Source organism: Hemiscyllium ocellatum, chromosome 8 (assembly GCF_020745735.1).
Source record: "Hemiscyllium ocellatum isolate sHemOce1 chromosome 8, sHemOce1.pat.X.cur, whole genome shotgun sequence".
In the NCBI taxonomy this organism is placed as follows: domain Eukaryota; kingdom Metazoa; phylum Chordata; class Chondrichthyes; order Orectolobiformes; family Hemiscylliidae; genus Hemiscyllium; species Hemiscyllium ocellatum.
The window spans coordinates 22,929,089-22,953,504 of NC_083408.1; the positions used below are offsets into that span (position 1 = coordinate 22,929,089).

General features: G+C 40.1%; 1 protein-coding gene across 3 annotated transcripts in view; it reads left to right on the forward strand.

The window, feature by feature from the left end:
• The window catches only part of ubr1 (ubiquitin protein ligase E3 component n-recognin 1), a 219,437-nt gene that overhangs the window by 18,197 nt on the left and 176,824 nt on the right, over nt 1–24,416 (forward strand). For all 3 annotated transcript variants that reach the window (XM_060828682.1, XM_060828683.1, XM_060828685.1), the window contains exons 3-9: nt 1,611–1,689; nt 3,020–3,127; nt 14,694–14,824; nt 17,493–17,631; nt 18,609–18,671; nt 20,311–20,434; nt 22,100–22,207. In XM_060828682.1, coding sequence (XP_060684665.1) covers nt 1,611–1,689; nt 3,020–3,127; nt 14,694–14,824; nt 17,493–17,631; nt 18,609–18,671; nt 20,311–20,434; nt 22,100–22,207 — 752 coding nt within the window. The remainder of the gene's footprint in view (nt 1–1,610; nt 1,690–3,019; nt 3,128–14,693; nt 14,825–17,492; nt 17,632–18,608; nt 18,672–20,310; nt 20,435–22,099; nt 22,208–24,416) is intronic.

Consider the following 24,416-nt stretch of genomic DNA (forward strand, 5'->3'; position numbering starts at 1 on the left):
GGCCTGCACTAAATGATCTGAAAAATAAACATGGCCATATTGCATATTTTAAATATTTGAGTAGGTTGGTACCAGAGCAGCAGTTGGGAGGAATATTAAATTATAATGCTTGAGAAGGCACAGAGGGAATTTCTAGAATGATACTGAAGATGAGGGACTTCACTTATGTGGAGAGACTGAAAAGTGAAGTAAGGATTGTCTTCTTTCGAACAAGGAAGATAAAGGGAAGCTGTAATGAAGGTTCTCAAAATTATGTGGAGTTTAATAGACCAGATAGGGAAAAAAATATTTCCACAGGCAGGAATGTTGGTAATCAGAGGACACAGATTTAAGATCATTTGAAAAAAAACTAGGGAATTTATTAAATCCCAGAAGTTGGACTAAGTGATTGGGCACAACTGTGGCAGATGGAGTTCACTGTTAGCAATTGTGAGTTTAACTGTAATGGACCAAGAAAGGAGAGAGTATGGTACTTTCTCGATGCCATGAAGTTAAATACAGTGAAGGTCCAAAGAAATTTGGAGGTTCATGGACATAGATCTTTAAAAGGTAATGAATGATTGCAGAAAATAATGTTGAAAGTTAATGGCTGACCTTTATATCTAGAGAACTGGAGTACAAGGATGCAGAAATTGGGCTGCCGTTATATAACACCCTGGTTAGAACTCATTTGGAGTACTGTGAGCGGATCTGAATATCACGGCTTGGAAGGATGTGCTGACCTTACAGGGAGTATAGCATAGGTTTATAAGAATGTTATCTGGAAATCAGGTCTTCAGTTATAAGGAGAGTATGCAAATCAGGCCTGTTTTCTCCAGAATTTAGAAGGTTAAAGGGTGATCTGATCTAACTCTTCAAGATGTTAACAGGAGAATACAGGGTAGATAAAGATAAACTCTTTCTGCTGGTTGAGGACTCAGGAACTGGGAACATAGTCTGAGAATTAGGGCTAGACCTTTCAGGAGAGATGTTGCGAAGCACTTCTACGTACAGTTTGTCTTCCACAAACCGTAGTGGATACTAGATCAGTTATTAACTTTAAATCTGTATTAGATACATTTTTGTTAAACAGCAATATTGTGGAATATGGCCGAAAGGCATGTATATGTGTTGGGCCATGGATGGTGGAACAGGCTTGAGGGACTGCACCAGAGTTTTGATTTAATGCTCAGCCAACAAATTCCAACCCCATTGATTACTTGTTATTCGTATATACAGGGACTTTTGCGGCACAGTGGTAGTGCCCCTACCTCTGAGTCAGGAGGCCCAGATTCAAATCCTCTCTGCCATGTGCAATAAAATCCCTGAGTGGGTTGATTTTTTTTAAAAATCAGAATGATATATTTTTATGCAATCTGTAAAGATGTGCTACATACTGTCTGAATCAAATATTTATTCAATTGCTTTTTAAAAAGAACATGGACATAGAGATGAAGACGAGTGATCTGAACAAAATAATAAGGGGGTTAAACTAATCAGTTAACTTGATGAAAGTTATCTAAGCAATGGATCAAATGACCAGTGCTGGAAGATTCAATGACTGGGCAAAGTGGATCATAAATATGATCAGATTTTAACATGGAGCTTATACTATAACATCTTTGTTTCAGAGACTGTGCAATAGATCCCACTTGTGTACTATGCGTGGACTGTTTCCAGAATAGTGTTCACAAAAATCATCGGTACAAGGTATAGTACGTTCTTCCTGGTTCATTTTGTTTGTGCTGCCTATGTCTGAAAGCTTATATTAGTAACTCACTTGTAGTGAATTGTAAGAGATTTCATTTGTAAGCGTTTTTTAACACTGTTTTCTTAAATTGTGGGCAATGATGGCAAGACTGGCCTTTAATGTCATGTCATAGTTGCCCTTGAACTGCTGCATCTGTGTTAAGATGCTCCAAAAGTTCTATTACATAAAGCATTATAGAGTATGATACCAACAATGACAAAGGATGGTATGTGACTTGGAGGTGATGGTATTGTTGCACATCTGTTCCCCTCATTTTCAAAAATTGGTTGAGGTCATGTGTTTGGAACGTGGAAAATTCTGGGACTAATGAGTTCTTTCCAGTGTAATCTGTCATTTGGTTTTGCACCCTCTGTTCTTGTCACCTGCTGGAGAAGTAGCCAGGGAACCAGCCTGACTGATCTTGCACATAACAGTTCTTACAAAGTTCTTTGAATTTAAGATGATTTCAAGGACTCAAGTTTTTAATTATTATGGAAAATTGACTCATTTCAAATTTTTTAGACATACCTGAGGTGATTTCTTTGAAAGATCACTGTGGACAATAGAGATTTTTTTCTCTAAAGAGACTCTTACCAAGAGTTTTGAACAGTGTCTGATGAAGAGAGGCTCTTGTTTTATCAGTTGGAGGAAGGCCTGCTTAGAATGAACATAATTGGAGGAAAGCTTGATAAAATGTTGCAGCCCAGCTAATATTTCCGTAAAGAAAACCCTCTTGTTGAGTTCAAAATGAATCCTATTTGATCATTTGAAAAAAAAAGTGATGGAAGGACCATCTCAAGTTTGGAGTTTCCAAGCAAGCTGTGTCCGAAAGACTTCAGAGAAGCCATGCGTGATTAGTGACATAACCACACATACTAGAATATTAGAGCAATAGAGCATCATACAGTTTATTCTTTTGCTTGAAAGGATAATCTGGTGGCCAAAATTTTGTATTCCCAAGAAAGTTAGTCTTCGTAGGTAATTTTTCTCCTCTTTTCCTGATGTGTATATTTGTGAGAGAGTTTTGATGAGGTAGTGATAATATTACAGACACAATGTACATTAAACCAATTATTAGGTGTTTATTGAATAAGTTTTGTTTTAATAATAAACCGGTAATTGTGTTTATTAGGAAACCTGGTTTATATACCTTGTTTAGAACCTGATATTGATTAAGTATTTCATTGGTATCTTTCTCTATGTTGTGTAATGTTTGAATACCAGTAAAGATTGTGCCATTTTTCTAATTGTTTTAAAACTGGTGTTTCTACATTACTTTGTGTATTCAAGATGAATTCTTCTTATGGAGGGGGGTTTTGTGACTGTGGAGATGTTGAAGCCTGGAAGACTGGACCTGCTTGTAAAATGCATGAACATGGTGCATCAGAGGACTCTGTGGTAAGATGCTTTTCCAGCACCATTTGAACTTTTATTGATTGTGGCTCGTCTGGTGATGGTGACCAGAATGATCAATATTTTCTTAATTTCGCCTTCCTCCTGCCAGTCAATTGCATTGAAATGACAAACGTCATATTTATTCTATGGAAACTCATTGCTTTAGCTTGAACTTGTATTTGGCAACTTTCATTTTTGAAACTACTTCATTCATTTGTGTACAATCACAATATAATATGCCTATGCCTCCATAGGGATAGTTACAGATAGAAAGTACTCTAATTTAAAAAAAAGTAAATATTCTGACTTTTCCACAGTGACGAGCCATTTATTACTCTAGGTTGGATATTGGGATGGTGACCTGAGAATTTTGCACTATGCTTGTGACATGATTCTGTCAGTGACATTGCTCCTTTTCCTTTGGCTGCTTGTCTCTGTGACCAATTTGCCATTAAGTATGCAGCATATAGCATCTTCGACTGCAGTGCTTATTATGACTTCAGCGGGATGAGAGGTGCAGAGTTTATGTTAGTCATAGCATTTATTATTTATGACCAAATTAGAACCAGTACACTAGCCGCTTAAAGCAAGACAATAAAGATTTATCCTCTTATAAAGGTAAATCTGCCAGATTTTTTTTATGACAACTGTTTGTAGGAGACAGTAGTTGAAGATCAAGATCTGTGTTGATTCCTTTTCTAGCTTTTCACTCTTCTCCACATCTTCCATATTTGTTTTATCAACATAGTGAAAAGCTTGAGCTCAATTAGTTACAATTTTTATTATAGGCATACAACACTGTGGTTCAACCAGTCCATACCAAACTTAATTCCAAACTAGTTCCATCGGCCTGCTCCTGGCCCATACCCCTTACTATTCATGCACCTATCCTAGAAATGTATTAAATCTATTCAATGTCATTTAAAAGTCCTCCACTTTCTCAGGAAGTTCATTCCACACGCGAACCACCTCTGTGTAGTTTGATAAATTATTTTCTTTGGAAAGTTATGACTTTCTTCTGCTACCCGACATTTTACATGTATTTGGAAAGGCATGGACTGATTAGGGATAGTCAGCGTGACTTTGAGCGTATCTCACTAATATGATTAAGTTTTTTAAAGAAGTGACAAAGAAGATTGAAGGTAGAGAGATAAACAGAAATTGCTGGAAAATGTCAGTTTTTATGCAGGAGATAGGGAAAGGGAATGTGGGGCAGGGGTGAGGGAGTGTTGAGTGGGATGAGGAGGAGGAGGATGATTTCGTGAGGAGTAAAAGATTGTTGGAGATCGATGAACTTCCTGAGAAAGTAGAGGACTTTTAAATGTTATTTAATACATTTTTACGATGGATGCAAGAGAGAGAAGAATGGTTGGCCAGACAAAGTGGATAATAATCAGGCGAGGAGGGTGAATAGCTGTTAATGGGACTGCTAGTGGCTAACAATGTGTCGTGTGTAGTAGCAGACCATGTGATAACAAGACCTGATGTGTGAGGAGTGGGGTAAGGACATCAGAGAGCTCAAGCTGAAAAAATTGTTGAATTCGATGTTGAGGCCAGACGGCTGTAGAATTCTCGAGCAGAAAATGAGGTGCTGCCCTTCCAACTTCACTCTGCTTCACTGGGGCATTGCAGCAAGGCTCAGACAGAGATGTTGGCCAGGGAGCAAGCTAGTGTGTTGTAGTGGTACACAACTGGAAACTCGGTCTTCTTTGCAAACAGAACGTAGGTGTTCTGTGAAGCGGTCACCCAACTTATGCTTTATTTCCCCAGTGTAAAGGAGACCACTAACAGGCCCCGTTAATAAAGGACAGCTATGATAAGATAAAAGGTAAAAACAAAAACTGCAGATGCTGGAAACCAGAGTCTAGATTAGAGTGGTGCTGGAAAAGCACAGCAGGTCAGGCAGCATCCGAGGAACAGGAAAATCAACGTTTTGGGTGAGAAAACAAATGTGGCTGTGGTAGCGAGTCTGTTTCAGGACATGGTTGAGGAGCTTCAGGGCAGAGGAGATGACCTTGGGTTTGCAGTAAGAGAGAGACTCACTGAGATTCTTGTAGAGAGAGGAGGAAAACTTCTTCAGGCAGGCATTCTTGCAAGAGGATTCACAGTAGGGTTAGGATCAACTAGGTAAAAACAAGGACGCAGATGCTGGAAACCAGAGTCTACATTAGAGTGGTGCTGGAAAAGCACAGCAGGTCAGGCAGCATCCGAGGAGCAGGAGGAGCTGTGATAAGATACAGGCAGGCATGAATTTCAGAGCAAAGTGGGCATGGAATCAACAAATTAATCTCAGTTGTACTGCAACTGAGCCACACTTGGTGGTAGACATGAAACCCCCTCAGTCAGAGTTTATTCTGTGCCCTTGCCACCCTCTGTTCTTCCCGCAAGTGTTGTTCAGCATGGGGGAGGACAGATTCATCGGCAGAGGGAGGCCAGTTTGAGATAGCCAGGAGGTTTCCTTGCCAGTGTTTAACCATGTCGCATCATGGGGCCTGGCGTGAATGTTGAGGACCCCCAGAGCAGCTCCCTCCCAAATGTAAACCACTGATGCCACCTTGGCTGGATCTGTCTTGATCGTAGGACAGGACATATCCAGATTAAGCATGCTGTTGATATATTCCAGCGTTCAGTGGCATACAGCTGTGACCTGAACTAGGCATTTGTCTTCCCATATAAAGTCATGCTACTTCTCGTGTGCAAATGGCATTTGCCATTGTCATTGCAACCAATTGCAAAAACCCAATATAAAACATACTAGCTGTGCCATAGTGGCTTTCCTCCTCAAGATTGAGGATACAAATATCGGGAATCCTGCTGGCAAACCTGAAAGTATGTTTGGGGGTACAGGGGAACAGCTCTTAAGTTACTCCAAAATGGTTTGTTACCAATCCTAAAAGTAATTAAATAAGCATAGCTTCTAAAGAAGACTGAATTGTCAAAGCCGCAAAATTAAAAGGGATGAACACCTGATTGGGATTGTATTATAGACCCCTAATAGTCAGAGGGGAATTGAGAAACAAACTTGTAAAGAGATCTCAGCTATCTGTAAGAAAATGACGGTGGTTATGGTAGGAGATTTTAATTTTACAAACACGGACTGGGACTGTCATAGTGTTAAGGGTTTAGATGGAGAGGAATTTATTAAGTGTATTCAAGAAAATTTTCTGATTTTAGTATGTGGATGTACCTACTAGAGAAGGTGCTAAACTTGACCTACTCTTGGGGAAATAAGGCAGGGCAGATGACTGAGGTGTCAGTGGGGGAGCACTTTGGGGCTAGCGGCCATAATTCTATTAGATTTAAAACAGTGTTGAAAAAGGATAGATCAGATCTAAAGATTGAAGTTCTAAATTGGAGGAAGGCTAATTTTGATGGTATTAAGCAAGAACTTTCAAAAGCTGAATGGGTGCAGATGTTTCCAGGTAAAGGGGCGGCTGGAAAATGGGAAGCCTTCAGAAATGAGATAACGAGAATCCAGAGACAGTATATTCCTGTCAGGGTGAAAGGAAAGGCTGGTAAGTATAGGGAATGCTGGATGCGTAAAGAAATTGAGGGGTTGGTTAAGAAAAAGAAGGATGCATATGTAAGGTATAGACAGGATAGATCAAGTGAATCCTTAGAGTATAAAAGCAGTAGGAATGTATTGAAGAGGTAAATCAGGAGGGCAAAAAGGGGACATGAGATAGCTTTGGCAAATAGAATTAAGGCAAATCCAAAAGGTTTTTACGAATGCGTTAAGTACAAAAGGGTAACGAGGGAGAGAATAGGGCCCCTCAAAGATCAGCAAGGAGGCCTTTATGTGGAGCCGCAGAAAATGGGGGAGATACTAAAGGAGTATTTTGCATCAGTATTTACTGTGGAAAAGGATATAGAAGATATAGAATATAGGGAAACATCTTGCAAAATGTCCAAGTAGGAAGTGCTGGATGTCTTGAAACACATAAAGGTGGATAAATCTCCAGGACCCGATCAGGTATATCCTAGAACTCTGTGGGAAGCTAGGAAAGTGATTGTTGGGCCTCTTGCTGAGATATTTGTATCATCGATAGTCACAAGTGAGGTGTTCGAAGACTAGAGGTTGGCTAGCGTGGTGCCACTGTTTAAAAAGGATGGTATGGACAAGAAACTATAGACCGGTGACCCTGATGTCTGTAGTGGGCAAGTTGTTGGAGGGAATCCTGAGGGACAGGATGCACGTGTATTTGGAAAGGCAAGGATTGATTAGGGATAGTCAACATGGTTTTATGCGTGGGAAATTGTCTCATAAACTTGATTGAGTTTTTTGAAGACGTAACAGACGATTGATGAGGGCAGAGCAGTAGATGTGATCTATATGGACTTCAGTAAGGCGTTCAACAAGGTTCCCCATGGGAGACTGATTAGCAAGGTTAGATCTCACAGAAGACAGGGAGAACTAGCCATTTGAATACTGAACTGGCTCAAAGGTAGAAGACAGATGGTGGTGGTGGAGGGTTGTTTTTTAGACTGGAGGCCTGTGATCAGTGGAGTGCCACAAGGATCGGTGCTGGGTCCTCTACTTTTTGTCATTTACATAAATGATTTGGATGTGAGTATAGGAGGTATAGTTAGTAAGTTTGCAGATGACACCAAAATTGGAGATGTAGTGGACAGCGAAGAGGGTTACCTCAGATTACAATGGACTGAGAAGTGGCAGATGGATTCAGATAAACGTGAGGTGCTGCATTTTGGGAAAGCAAATCTTAGTAAGACTTATACACTTAATGGTAAGGTGCTAGGGAGTGTTGCTGAACAGAGAGACCTTGGAGTGCAGGTTCATAGCTCCTTGAAAGTGGCGTCAAAGGTAGATATGGTAGTGAAGAAGGCGTTTGATATGCTTTCCTTTATTGGTCAGAGTATTGAGAACAGGGGTTGGGAGATCATGTTGCGACTGTACAGGACGATAGTTAGGGCCACTGTTGGAATATTCCGTGCAATTCTGGTCTCCTTCCTATCGGAAGGATGTTGTGAAACTTGAAAGGTTCAGAAAAGGTTTACAAGGATGTTGCCAGGCTTGGAGGATTTGAGCTACAGGCTGAACTGGCTGGGGTTATTTTCCCTGGAGTGTCGGAGGCTGAGAGATGACCTTATTGAGGTTTACAAAATTATGAAGGGCACGGATAGGATAAATAGACAAAGTCTTTTCCCTGGGGTCGGGGAGTCCAGAACTAGAGGGCATAGGTTTAGGGTGAGAGGGGAAAGATATAAAAGAGACCTAATGGGCAACTTTTTCACACAGAGGGTGGTGCGGATATGGAATGAGCTGCCAGAAGAAGTGGTGGAGGCTGGTGTAATTGCAACATTTAAAAGGCATTTGGATGGGTATGTGAATAGGAAGAGTTTGGTGGGATATGGGCCGGGTGCTGGCAGGTGGGACTAGATTGGGTTGGCATGGGCGGGTTGGACCGAAGGGTCTGTTTCCGTGCTATACATCTCTATGACTCTATATTTACCTGAGTATCTTTTGAAAGGGAAACCTCTGACCCCTAACAGGAAGTACTGGAGAAAAAGAAAAAATGTTAACATTTCTAGTTTAATGCGACTCTTCAAATGTGGAGAGAGAAATGCAAAAGTGATATTTTATAGTGTAGGAAAAGGTAAGGGAAAGAGATGAAACAGAAGAAAGCGTCGGGAAGGTGAGAGTGCAATGGAGATTAAAAATCATGGATGTCACAGAAGGTAAGACAAAGGGAAATGGTAATGACTATAGAGAAGAGAGAATGATTCAGTGTATTCATTACTCGCAAAATTATACGTTAGCTCTGCTAAAAGCAAAGCCAAGAAAACCATACTCTGTGCATATGTGATGGGAGTGCAAGTGTGTTGTGAAGAAGATGGCTTTGTGAGACAACATGGATGGCAGTTTTTGGTTTAAAGTTGTTGAACTCCATGTTGAGTTCTGAAGGCTGTGAAGTGCTGAAGATGAGGTGCTGTTCCCTCCCAGAAAGCAGCAGAAGACCTAGGACAAACGAGTATGAGAGGAAGGTAGGGAACTGAAATGGAAAGTACTGGGAGGTCCTGGTCATGCCTGTAAACCGAATAGAGGTGTTGAAGCAGTCATCCGATGTGCATTTGGTCAACCCAGTGTAGACATATTCTGAGTCTACCTACAGCACGTGGTTCAAGAAGGTAGCTCACCACCATCTTCTCAAGGGCAATGAGAGATGATTAAGAAATGCTGGCAGCAGCTCCCACATCCTTATAAATTAATTAAAAGTGAGAGAAGGCTGAAAACATGAAGCAAAATTGCTTAATTGCACCAATTTCAGGTGAGCCCGTGAGAGTAGCGTCAATAGTGAACTGTATACCAGAAAAAGAGAGCATTGGAATGGGTCCAAAATAGGAATGAAACAAGCAATGTTTCACAAACCACACAAAAAGGCCGACTTGGCCAGGACAATGCATGTGGCTCTAAGCTGAATTTGTGGAAAAAATAAGGTTTAAATTTAATTTGAACGATCTGCTTTCGCAGTAATTCAGGGTAATTCATGCTTATTGTGGTTCTGAGTAATTGAGTTCAGTAATTAGATTTTAAAGGCTGCATGCACTTTCAAATTTGATCTTAACTATGTTAGATGTTGCAGGCACTAAAATCTGAAGTACAAGTCTGTTTCTGACCATTCACTGCACAATTATTGAATGTTTATTTTGTTTTGTACTTTGTACTATTAGGAATTTGTGTTCCAGAGTTGAAGTGCACTTCTGTGATAAACTGGAGCCATCTGCTGTGATTGAATCAGATTTTCCTGGAACACTTCCCAGAATAGCAGAGTCATGTGAACATTTACCAGTCCATACAGATTACATGATACAGCACATGCTTTTTTAAGTTTACAATTTTTAAGAAGCTTTGTATGTACCCATTGACATAACCAGCCATTATATAGCATAAGATATGCTGTATTTGCACTGTTTGCAATTCCTCACACCAGGTACATGCATAGGAACATTGTGCCCTTCACTTTGACTGCCACTTTCTTAAAATTTACTGCCAATTTAATTGTTTTGGTAAAGTTTAATGATTAAAGTTTATTATAATTCTTATATAGTTTCCTCTGGGCATCTGATATATGATCCAAATGTTATTGCTCTTCAGTAAAGAAGAGTTTCTCAGTATTAATACCTTATTTGAAAGTTGGCAGATCCAACAGTGCAGCAGCCTGAGTTGTAGACTTGGGAATGCCAGCCTGTGTGTGTGCAGGAGTCTGCAGAGTGGGATTTGAAGTCATGATCTTCTGGCATGAGCAAGGAGGTTTTGACACTAGGGCTGGCGCTATGCATCTTTATATCTTCCTTCTGCCTTGTGCACTTTCTCTTGCTTGCGCTTTCAACTATTGATGATTCCATCTTCTGTGTAAAACCTAGATTGAACCAAAAGGAAGTCACTGCTATGAATAGAAAGAGATCTGTTTCTTCCTTGCAACACTGAGTGCCTAAGCACTGAAACTTGATACGACATTCACTAAGGTGGAAGTTAACCCCCCCACCCCGCGAACTAAAAATAATCTACTTAAAAACATCTTGCCATATAATGTGTAAAAGAAGTGTGAAGAGTGCCTCTTACCCCAATCTGTTATAAAGGAGTGGTTAAATGAAATGGAAACCTTTCACCTCCCCTATAATTAACAAGTAACAATTTATTTATCCAACTCCAACAGTGAAGAAATTAGCAGATTACTAACAAACCAAACAATCCCTCCCTAATTACCTATTCCCAAATAAAACAGGATTCTAATTGTATGCTGTTCCAATATCACAGGTTCCGCTTGTATAAATCCAAGTAATAAGAAAACAAAATCAATTAAAACTTAGTCTGTCAAAGTTCGCATAGAATGCATCTCCCTGGACTTTCTGTTCCATTGTCTTCCTCTATCTGAAATGCTGCCTTAGTGGTTTTCTGGTGTCAAGAATATTATCTAAGAGTGTTGTGTATCTTTATGAATAGATAACTTTGCAGCTGTCAGAAAAAAAGCTATTATCTCTTTAGATAGCAGTTGGCTCTCTCCCAATTTTTCAAAATGCCTGCATCTTTTATATCCTTGATGACCTATTAATTCTTTTCAATCGGATTGGTTCCTAGCAGTCAAAACCATCAGGTTTAAATGTTAAAGGTTTTCAGTATCAAAGGGCTTGGTTTAAATTAATTGGCTGATTCAAGCTAGTTACCAAAACAACAAACAAGTCTAAAGTTTTCCAATCACACAGCCAATTGTTACATATTTCCTTCTTAGAACTGTCTGTGCATCTATCGCTGCTTGTGGACACTTTTTTAAAATATCCAAGTTTCGAAAAGCACTTTATCTGTTAAAGGGAACACATTCTGTGCCCCTATCGTTTGATCAAATACGCTCCAGCTTCCTGCCTTCAACTTCACGAGTACTCTACACAACATTGTGACACAGTTACAAGAATGTAATGATGGAATTCCCTCCCAAAGCCTTTTCACCTCTCCATTAAGTGCTACTTAACTCATTTCAATCATGCTTTTGGTTACCTAACCCAGTGTCTCTTTCCGTGCCAAAGTCTACTAACACTCCTGTGAAACACATTGGGTTGTTTGCAACCTATTAATCATAGAATCAACAATTGTGCAGTGTGGAGCCGGTCATTTGGCCCATTGAGTCCACACTGGCCCTCCGAAGAGCACCCCACCCAGGTCCACTCCCTGTAACCCTGCATTTCCCATTTCTAATCTACCTCGCCTGCACATCTTTGGACTGTGGGAGGAAACCAGAGGAACCGGATGAAACACATGCAGACACTGGGAGAATGTGCAAACTTCACACTGTCACCCGAGGATGAAATTGAACCCATGTCCCTGGTGCTGTGAGGTAGTAGTACTAACCACTGAATGACTGTGCCCCATTACATCGTTTAAATGCAAGTTGATATCACTCCAACAAGGTGAACAGTTTTAAGTTCTGAAGGAGATTTGTATTGGACCTAAACATTAACTCTGATTCACTTTCAATGGATACTGCCAGATTAGCTGAGTTTCTCCAGCATTTAGTTTTAATTTCAGATCTCCATCCTCATACTTTGTGTAGGACCATATGATATCTCCACACCAATAGTCTCAACTCTAATTCAATTGGACTAGTTGCAGCCTGAAAAATCCAGTCGAAACTTGTAATTTTTAGTTTGACCAAATGTGGCAGGATGCTCAGTTGGACGATCGTACTGAATGGTAAAACAGGCGTGAAGAGCTGGATGATGTACTCCTCCTGCTTTCTACTTCTCTATTTGTCAATCATCTTGAAAGTTTCTTGTGAATCAGCTTCCATCTTTCTGCTTTCAAGCGGTGCATCCCAGATTGTCATAATTTGCATTTTAAAAGAAAATGCTTCTGTTTCCTCTGGTATTTTTGGTAAGTATCTTAATCCTGTCATCTGGTTGACTGCACACCCAGTGACAACAGTTTCTTCCCATTTGCTCTATTAAACCTCTTGTACTTTTGAATGCTTCCATTGTTTCCCCTTAATGTTTTTGCTCGAGGAGAATAATACCAAAGTTGTTATGAAACAAAAGCAAGTTCCCCTTCATGGGTGTATGGTGAGTGATGGCTAGGAAGTGATTATGCTTTCTAATGAAGGAACAGTTTAGAAACAAAACATGGTATCATATCAAACATATAAGAGCATATATGAATTAAAAGTAGCGTAAGCCATTCAGCCCTTCAAGGCTAATCTGTCAATCAATAAGCTCATGATTGTTCTGTTTGTGTTCCCAATTCTATTACTCCCATCTACCCCTCCCCATCATCTTTGATTCCATCACCTGAGAAGAATCTATCTACCTCAAATAGATGAGGTAGATAGACCCAGTGCATCACCTTCTAAGGGACAGAGTTCCAAAGTTGCACAACTCTCTGAGACAAAGTAATTCCCCACTTTGCTGTGCTGAAAGGATGCCTGGTCATTTCGAAATGTTGCACCTTTTCCCTCTGCTCTAGGTATTGCAACCGGAATGAATGGAGTTCAGCTGTACACAGACAGGAATTCTCTCTGTCCTCTGTCAGGTCTCCTTCTCTAAAGTACACAGTGCTATTTAGTTGCTCAGATCAGCAGCAGCATATGAAAACCACCAGTGGTATAGAAGTGGAGTGAGAGCTTGGAGTGAGAGCTTGAACTGAGCACAGCCTGCAAGAAGCTGAAGAGGGTGAGAGGCATGGTGATGAGGTTAGCAGTGCAACTGTTGGACTAATGTGAAACTGGGATGGATTGGCGTTGGATAGGAAGTGACAATGCCAGCATAGAATTTAGAGCATCATCCCCACTGTCAATACAAATTCAAGGAGGGGGTCACCCAGAAGAGGAGAGGAGAATAGTGTCAACATAAAAATGAAAGGGAAGAGGGTTGGGAAAGGATACTAAGATTAATTTGAATAATTAGGAGAATAATAACACTAACAAACTTGAGGGAGGGAGCACTTGTGCATGATCCTGCTAATAATAGTAAGTTAACAATGTCACGATACCAGGTTATCTTGCAGCAAGTTTATTTGAAAGTACAAGCACTCTAAAAGAGCACTGCTCCTTTGTCTAGTAGCTAATCAGGGAGGATACATCGGACACAGTTTATATGTAAAAGATCAAAGTGTCATACAACTGATGCGGTAGTATGCAGCCTTTTTATACATTGCTTGAGGGCTGTATTCTCAACTCAACAGACTACAGAAAGAAAATCTGTGAATGTTTTTATAAAATGAAACTGATTTGTCATGTAAAATTTATTGAATGAGCCATGGAAGGTCCTATAAAGGCAGAGCTAAGATGGAAGAAATATAAACTTAGATACTGGCCAACTTAGATATTGGGGTAAAAAGTGAGGTCTGCAGATGCTGGAGATCAGAGCTGAAAATGTGTTGCTGGTTAAAGCACAGCAGGTTAGGCAGCATCCAAGGAACAGGAAATTTGACGTTTCGGGCCAGAGCCCTTCATCAGGAATAAGGAGAGGGTGCCAGGCAGGCTAAGATAAAAGGTAGGGAGGAGGGACTTGGGGGAGGGGTGATGGAGATGTGATAGGTGGAAGGAGGTCAAGGTGAGGGTGATAGGCTGGAGTGGGGTGGGGGCGGAGAGGTCAGGAAGAGCCGGAGTGGGGTGGGGGCGGAGAGCACCGCCCTCCTAACCTGCAATCCTCTTCCTGACCTCTCCGCCCCCACCCCACTCCGGCCTATCACCCTCACCTTGACCTCCTTCCACCTATCACATCTCCATCGTCCCTCCTCCCTACCTTTTATCTTAGCCTGCCTGGCACCCTCTCCTCATTCCTGATGAAGGGCCCTGGCCCGAAACGTCGAATTTCCTGTTCCTTGGATGCTGCCTGACCTGCTGTGCTTTAACCAGCAATACATTTTCAACTTAGATATTGGCAAATTTGCTGAGTATTGCCAGCATTTTCTATTTTCATTACAGATAGAAGGTTATGCATTATACACCAACACACATCTATTTTAGAAAGGTGCGTAAGAATTAAAGGGAGAGTCGTGTGCGATGAGGAATGCTACTCTGCATATATGTGCATTCTAAGCATTATATTTGTTTTCACACAGAATTCTGCAAGCCAGTTACCTGTGGGTTTGGCTGAAAGAGCCCAGCAACTGTTCGCTATTATCTTCAGGTATATCATAGATATGTTGATCTGGACGGAAGATAAAGAGCTACCTTTGGGACTCCAACCAAGGTATACAAAGAAAAATTTCTCTTATGCCACCAAGATGCTACATTACAATAATTGATAGTGATGAGATTTCTTCAGTTAACTACCATGACCAATCTGATATAGAACATAGAACATTAGAGCCCTCCATGTTGCGCCGACCTGTGGAACCAATCTGAAGCCTATGTATCCCACACTATTCCATTTTCACCCATATGTTTATGGTCTGAGTGTTTCCCTATTTGTTAGCCCTTATAACATACACCATGAAGGCTTGGTTCTTGTTGGGACAGATGTTTTGAAGTTATTGAATATTTGCACTATTCTAAGATCACAAACTTTACACAGTCTGTGCCCTTATACTTACTGATTTTACAGCTATATTACATAGTTGTAACACTATACATGGCAGACCACGATGGATACAGAGTGCAATAACTCCATTGCACTGAGACTACTGAAGGTGAGGCAAGGACTTCTATTATTGACATTACACATTCAGATGACATCTAACTATTTTAAAGGCACTTTGCCTTTCTGGGGTAATTGCAATAATACAACAGAAAAAAAGCATGATTAAATAGGATTTGTGAAGTCTTTGCAGGAAATCCAGTAAAGTTGACATTTGAAACATTTTCAAACACAAATGCAAGTAAAATGTTGAATGTAAAAACTGTTCATTTTGCTGGAACAAAGTACCAAATGTTCAAAGAGTGATTGATCATTGAACATTGTTTCACGTTTACAATGCACTGAACTTTAGAGAGAGAACTCTTTGGAAATATAAACTGGTAAATAGAAGCTTGGATTATTATACACTTTGCTCTGCTGAAACTGGACACCATACTTTTATACTGGCACTAGTTGCCTTTGCAAAAAAGGGCAGCTGTTCAGCAACAGCACTTTGGATTGGTTTAAAATGGCAGTTTGACACAGCTGAAATGGAAGAGCACAGTTGGGACTCAGACCTTAGAGCCTGCCCGAACCAAAATTCCACTCAGGCTCTCTTCTGTGAAAAGAAAAGTAACAACACTCAACAATTTGCAAAAAGGATGAACATTTCCAACTAGAGGCAAGACCCATGTCTAACTGTCGACCAAATTGAGGATCATCGCAGTCAATATCAACTTGATATCATCAGCAAAAAACAAAATCAAATTTCTGGGGAAAAGTCCATGTCATTTCCCCTTTTGGATTGGACTTGAATTCACAGCCTTTTAACCGATGTATTCCCCACAAATTTTCCTGAAATGACTGCTTCTGTTCTGTCCTTTGTGTCAATGAATGTGTTGTTTGGATTTCAAGGGGATTTGCATTAAGCTGCTATATTACTTACTACCTGTTTTTGTCGCATTTTAGAGGATAAGTTTGTTATAAGAAATAAGCTTTGTTTTTCTTACTCATTGATGAAACCTGGTGCGAGTTTCCTTTTTATCTTAGACAGTGGCCTCAGTCAGGTAGTAACTATTCTTGAGATTCAAAATTAGTAATACTGTATTTCACACTTACGGAATAGTAGGACTTGATTTCCAGCACTATTCCTACCAGGGTTGTGATCACAGACGATAAACACAGTTAAATGACCTAACCAAGTAGTTCACTGAAGCAATTTAAGTAGAAAAGTCTTGGAACAATATGTTGACTGTCTTTTGTTCTTAATATGGAATGTGCGAGTGACTAGCAAGACCAGAAATTTGTTGCCTATCCCTAATTGCCCTTGAATTGGGCAGCCCTTTAGGCCATCGCATGCAGTTAAATCAACCACTGTGTTGTGGACTTGGAGCCAGAAGTTGTCCAGGCTGGGAAAGTATGGCAGACATCAGAGTTAAAGCAAATTAGTGAACCAGATGGGTTTTAACAGCAATCGATGATCGTTTCATGGTCAGCCTTTCTGAAGCTTTGGATCCATATTTACTAAATTAATTTAAATTCTACTCGCTGCCATGGGATTTGAACCCAAGTGGCCAGACATTACTACATTGCCTTTGTCTCCTCTGTTGTTTAAATAGCCATTGAGAAGGTTTTTGAAGTTTTAACGTAGATTTGATATTGAAGAACTGTAATTGCTCAAGTTTACTTTTAATTACAGACCTAATTGAAAAACTGAATGAAGAATGAGGTGATTGGGAAAAGGTTGAAAACTTTTATATTTTGAAATGAATATCAGCAATTTGTGTATTTCTTGCTAGTGTGATCCAATAGAAATTGCTGATTAGGCAAAATGTGGGCTATAGCATGCTATTTTAGTAGGATAAGTCTTGTCAACATTGACTAATAAGGAGAAACAAAGCCTGCACTTGCACACACTATGTATCATCATAGCACTTTACCAACAAATGTATGAAAAAGTTTAAAGTTCACACACAATATCTCATTATATACTTGGAGAATGTGTTGTAATGATCTGTATTATTATTATTGTATTTATGATTAATTTATAAATAGTCATGTCTGGATTTCTGACTCAGCGCATTAATTCATGGTTAAAACATTAAACAACATTTTTCTTTCCCTTGTTCACACTGTCCATTGGTGTTACACATTGAGAGAGTGAGTTCTATAGTGTTGTATTGAAATATCAGCAAACTACATCACAGTTGCTTGTTGGTTCTGTCGGGGAAAATTCAGCAAACTTTGCAAGCTGATGTACCAATATTGAAGTGTATGCTTAAACTTCTTTTTTCCTCACAAGGGAGAAGACAGATTCCTATTTCTGTGTGCTGTTTAATGATGAACAGCATTCGTTTGAGCATGTCATCCATTCACTCCAGAGGTCACTGGGCTGCTCACAGAGAGAAGCACAGAGTCACACCACCTTGATAGATAGAGAGGTAAGTGTCATTTGTGATTGTGGATTATTTTTTGTGCAACCAAAGCAACTTGCATTTAGATAGCATCTTTAACATAGTAAACATTTTGAGGCACTTCACAGGAAAGAAATCAGAGAAGCAAAGATACCACACTAAGCCAGAAAGGGTATAAATTGGGATTGGTGACTGAGTGCTTGGCCAAAAGACAGCTTTTAAGAAAGCTCTTGCAGGAAGATGGGCAAAATTTCAGAGATCTGGGCTTTAAAGTGTGATGGCTCAATTGCCAAGAGAGGTGTGGAGGAACTTGGAGATGAAGTGAAGGTCAGGGTTGGTGAAATGCAGTATTCTAGGAGAGTAGTAGCTTTGTAGGAGGTACAGAGATAGACAGGGGTGAGACCATAACTGTCTCAAGCTGTGGATAAAAGTTATAAAAATGGGAATGTTAATAGATAAGCAAAGCTGCAGTTATATTGCCACTTGTATATTGGTAATCTGGAAGTGACCATATCTGTAGATGCTCTGATCTGATTTTGGCCCCTTTTATACCATCTGGGCTTGATATCACATAGATTAAAAATACTTATTTTTTAAGCTTGGCTTCGGAGTGTTTGAGGAATCCCTTGCGCTCTTTATTAACGTGTAGAGCTTTTGAAATGCTTAGTGCAGTTGGCACTCCCAACTCATACTCAGAACATTGAAAATGTACCAGATGAGAATCGAGTTGTGTATGTAAATAAACAATTCTTGTTCTAAGGTCAAATCTCCTATTTAGCTAACAACTTAAGTTCTTTTCTTTGAATTGGATTTGATGATCAAGCATATTGGTACAAATTGATTTGCAATAGTTATGTAGTCAGCAAATTCATAGTTAACTACATTCAGTGCTAAATTGTCTGATCTCTACATTGTTTAATGTAAACTTGCTTATTTTGTTTTAAGAAGAATAGTTTGAACTTCACTCAGATCCTTCAAATTTTATTTTTGTGTCATGTCTCTAGGGTCGTAGAGCAGTAAAGCATGGAACACTGCAGTCGTGTCAAGAAACGAAGTTAGACGTTATTGTAAGTGAAATAAAATACTTTCTGCATTCATTTAACAACTGCAGTTGAAGATAATAATAACGGTAGAGGAAATTATGAAACGAGTTTGCTAATTATTCCAAGCATTAGCATTTTTCGTGGTAAGCTTTTACAATGTGAAGAATGTGCGGAATTAATTAATCTGCTTAAGATAACTCATACCGCGGGGAAGGGCATAGTTGGGGAGTGGAGGGGGTAGTGCATGTGCGGGGATTTGCATTGGGAGGGAAGGGGATGAGAGGGGGAATAGAAGAGGGTGAGTATGGGAGAGAAGGAAGGAGGAAGGAAGGGTAATGGGGTGGGGGTGTGCGCACAGAAGGGGAAACAGGGAGTGCACGCAGGATGTGGGGCGCATGCATGGGAGGGTAAGGGGTACACGCTTGTGCGAGAGGGAAGGGACGAGTGGGCAACTGCGATTCAGGTTGGTGGAAGATGGGAGGAAGGGAGAGAGACATTCAATATGTGAGAGGGAGGAGTGGTTAAGAGAAATGTGATGCATGTGTAAATGGGAATGGTGAACATGAGAGCTGGGATCTGCGAGCTGCAGGCAAAAAGAGCTTCAGAGATGAAGTGTGTGAGAGATAATGCATGTGTGAGAGATGGAAGGTTGCATAGTGAGTTTAAGAATGCATTTTTGAAGAGAAGAAATGTGTAATGGGAGGGAAGGAGGAAGTGAGCAAGCAGAGTGACACGACAGCATGTAAATTTGAGGGAACGAGTGCATAATGAGTTAAAGGATGGGAAAGCAAGAGCTAAAGCACATAATGAAGAGAGAGAGAGAGAGTGTGTGAAGAGGGTGTGTGAGAGAGAGCGAACCTGAGACTGAACGTGGGCCTGACACATGCCCTCCTTTCCCCCCTCCTTTCTAAACATCTGCCAGGCTAGGAATGGAGGAAGTTTGCTGGCTGAAAGGTAACTTGTTTCCCACTCCCACCTTTGTATGCACTCCTCAGAGGTCAACTCAGTGTGCATCACCAGAGATGAACCAAGGTCAAGTGTGCCTTAAACTCAAGCCTTTGACTCCTCCCTGTGCCCTGCCCTGCTGATTGGCACTCTAAGCTGTCTCTCCAGCTCTGCGTAATAATCAAAAGGGCAGAAAAAGGCTTTGCTAGTGAGCTCCTTGGTCTAAAACTACTAAGAGCGAGACTGTTTAAGATTGAGGTGAAGGGTCCTTAGAATATGCTGCTCCAGGAGCTGTGGAAGCTCAAACATTGAGCAGGTTACACAGAAATCAGTTGATTTCTGGGGACCATTGGCATTGGGGAAGATGAAGTTTTGCGGACAAATACTTTATGCAGATGATCAACCATGTTCTAATTGATGGGTAGAGCCAGCTCAATGGGCTAAGTAGTCTGTTTCTGTAACCATGAATGAAGGAACTATAAACAGTAAATGATTGTATTGAGATATAAAGAGAAAAAGCTGTATGTATTCCACATTTGTGGAGAAATGAGATGAATTATAATTTCAAGTTGATGTCAGTTTTTTTAAGAATGGTAGCTGTCTTGCTCAGTAATCGCTATTTTACCATTATCATGTATATAAATAATGGATTGTGTTAATTGACATTGAGCCAAACCAAAGAGAATATTGTCATGTGCATTGTTAATTTTTCTTTCAGAACATTACGAACAGCGTATTCCAGTCACCTCTACGTGTTGAAATTCTTCATTCAAGTGTTGTATCCCATCAGAACTTTGCTTTACGTCTTCTCTCCTGGCTCAGTCAAGTTGTCAGCAACTCTGGCAAGTGCATGGCTCGTTTTAGTGAAACATTTTTGACTTGTACAAACTGTAGAATGGAATAAGTATTAGCCACTTGCAAGATATTAGCCTAAATTACATATTGACATTATTTTTTCCAGTCAAATGCAAACTTCAGGTATGCTGTTTGCACCCTACTCATGATTACTGAAAGTCTGAAAACTGGATAATGTTTTGATGCCTTGACCTGCCCTGCCATTAAATGCCAAAACTCAGCAGATTCTTCAGTATTCATCTGTACCAATTCCTTAGTTTTATCTTGTAGTTTGCTAAAAGCCCAATTTTGCTTTTCACAATGATCCTATTGCAGTGCTTGTGGATGCTTAATAATTTAAGCATGATCTTTAATCCTTGACCAGCTCAGTGGCCTTTGCAGCTTGTACCCTATTTATTTGTTGCAAACTGCCAAATCTGAAATGTTTCTCTATGATTTTCTAAAGTGTAAATGATATAGTTAATATCCTGTTTTTTAGAGGTATTTTTGTTGAAAGATAAAAAGTAAATTTTTAAACCGTTTTTACAAAATTACAAAGTAATACAAACAAGTATAAACACTAATATACAATTAAATATATAAAAAAGAAATAAATAATAACCAAAGCACAACAAACAAAAAAAACTCAGCTAACTACTAATCTATCCTACAAACTACCAAAACATAAAATATCTTACATTACTAATAAGAAATAACGTAATAATTAAATAATTAAGTACAAACTCCGAATCCTTTCAAATCTGCCATCCTTGGATGTCCACGGGAGGAAACTATTCTCCATTCTCTCTTTCTGTACAAGGAAAAATATCTTAGTCAACTGGGTAGCTGAGGTCCTTCCTGGACTTTCGAAATGGCACAGGTTAATCATGGAATATATCTCCCTTGACTTCCTCACAAATCTAGTGCACCAAAAAACTGAATTATTCTATAAAATATGGCAGCCTTTTCTGAACTGTATAGACACAGATATTTTGGCCATATTGTCAAGGGCTTTTGTCTAGCTGTGGTAGTGGTCCAGGGGCCCAGGGAGGGGGGGGGGGGGAGGAATCCCGTATAAATATCCTACTTTTTAAATGAAGACCATCACTGATCTCTTTGCAGAACTGTGAAAGATCCTGATCATTGCTTAAATAATTGTACATTTACTTGCAAAAGTCCATTCAACCTGTGAGCTTGGAACTCGTTAATTGTTGAACCACGAGTCTGAATTTATCTTTCAGATAACTGTTCCATGGCACTTTAATTAGGAATATAACATGAATTGACGTCTGGTCTCTTCCATAAGTAAATCACTTGTGTTACATAGACAGGGACTGTATTTTCAAAAACTGATGTCTAATAACTGCTAAATTCACGTTCTTTATAATAATTTCCATTTAGTTCAATAGATGACTTCCAATTAAAATATCTAATTCCAGGCTCTGGTACCTTTAGTTTCTTAAATTTTCAAGTACGAGTATTCCTATTATTCATCCGAATAGAGATGCATGAGCCATAGTTCACAACCAACATTGTCAGTTTGCTTCTCTAGAGGATTGCTGTCATCAGGTTCAAGTCAAGAGTATTATAATCCTCAATTATATTGTATCCATGCTGTTAAAGATAAATTTGAGTTTGGGTAGATGCAAATTGTTTTTCTTTCTATTATGCAGCTGGATTACGTCAGATTTTCTGTGAGGTGGTACTTAACCAAGAACCAGAATCTGATCAACCTTGCCTGAGCAGCAGATTAATGTTAGCTGATGCCAAGCTCTGGAAAGGTGAGTAAGCATGTCAGCAACTAGTTGAGTCCAAGTTGATCAGGTAAAGAAGTCACGGGATTGTTTCTCTTAAGGATCTCCTACCTTCCTCAGAATTTTCAGTTTGTCATTTGGAAAAAAAATTCTTTGAACATTTCCTATTTTTCTGATACACGATAATAAGAAAATGGTTAGCATCTTGATAACGCAGGTTACTTTGTAATAATGGACCTCAGTCGTTCTCTGTTTAACTGAGTATTTATGAAATGCTCTTCTTGTCAGATGTGGGAGTTTCAAGAGAGTTTACAGGTTACTGAGGATTAAATCTACAATAAATGTTGGTTGCGAATCCTATCAGATCGAATGGATTGGTTGGAGCAATGGTTAGATGCACTGAGGAATTTACAAGAGCTAGGGGGTGTGATGGATGGCAGTTTTAAGAAGGGAGAAAAAAGCAGATACAGTCAGATAGATGGGTTAACTCCAGGGCAGGTAGGCAGGTAGTACAGGGGTCTTCTGTGGTAATCCCCATTTCAGACAAATATGTTGTTTAGGAAAATGTAAGGGTTGATAGACTTTGAGGGGAATGTAGCATGAACAGACAGGTTCTAATGTAATGAGAGATACGTTGGGTTCTAAGTGATCGGTTCTGTTAGGGGTCTGTCTAGTCAGAGGCACACACAGCAGCAAAAAACCAGAATGGTGTGTTGCCTCCCTGGTGCCAGGATCAAGGATGTCTCACACAGGTTGCAGAATGTTTTCAAAGGGGAGAAGGACCAGGAGGCGGCCATTGTACACATTGGTACCAATGACATAGGAGGGGAAAAGGATGAGATTCTGAAGGAAGAGTATAGAAAGTTAGGTAGGAATTTAAAAAGGAGGTCCTCAAAGGTAGTAATATCTGGATTACTCCCAGTGCTACGCACTAGCAAGGGTAAGAATAGGAGGATAGAGCAGATGAATGCATGGCTGAGGAACTGGTGAATGGGAGAAGGATTTACATTTTTGGATCATTGGAATTCCTTGGGGTAGAAGCGACCTGCACAAGAAGGATGGATTGCACTTGAATTGGAAGGGGACTAATATACTGTCAGGATTTTCTAGAGCTGCTTGGAAGGATTTAAATTAGTGGAGGGGGGTGGGGGTGGGTGAGTGGGGGAGGGAGATACTGAGGAAAGAGGTCAATCTGAGACTGGTACAGTTGAGAAAAGAGGCGAGAGTGTGTTGCTGGAAAAGCACAGCAGGTCAGGCAGCATCTGAGGAGCAGGAGAATCGACAGTTTGGGCTGGTACCCTTCATCAGGAATGAAGGGTTCTGGTCCGAAACATCGATTCTCCTGCTCCCTCGGACGTTGCCTGACCTGTGCTTCTCCAGCAGCACCCTCCCGACTCTGATCTCCGGCATCTGCAGACCTCACTTTCTCTCAGTTGAGAAAAGAAACGAGTCAAATAGTCAGTGCAGGAACAAAGCAGAGAACAAGGTAGGATTGATGAATTAAACTGCATTTACTTCAATGCAGGGGGCCTAACAGGGATGGCAGATGAACTCGGGGCATGGTTAGGAACCTGGGAGTGGGATATCATAGCAATTACAGAAATTGGCTCAGGGATAGACAGGACTGGTAGCTTAATGTTCAAGGATACAAATGCTATAGGAAGGATAGAAAGGGAGGCAAGAGAGGAGGGGGAGTGGCATTTTTGGTAAGGGATAGCATATTCCCGGAAATACATCCAGGGAAGTTATTTTGATGGAACTGAGAAATAAGAAAGGGATGATCATTTTATTGAGATTGTATTATAGACCCCCCTCTAATAGTCAGTGAGAAATTGAGAAACAAATTTGTGCGGCAATTTCAATTATCTGTAAGAATAATAGGGTGGTTATGGTAAGGGATTTGAACTTTCCAAATATAGACTGAGATTGCCATTGTATTAAGGGTTTAGATGGAGAGGAATTTGTTGTGTACAAAAATTTTTCTGATTCAGAATGTGATGTACCTGTTAGAGAAGGTGCAAAACTTGACTTAATCTTGGAAAATAAGGCAGGGCAGGTGACTGAGGGGGAGCACTTTGGGGCCAGCGACCATAATTCAATCAATTTTAAAATAGTGATGGAAAAGGATAGATCAGATCTAACAGTTGAAGTTCTAAATTGGAGGAACGCTAATTTTGACGGTATTAAGCAATAACTTTCAAAAGCTGAATGGGTGCAGATGTTTGCAGGTAAAGGG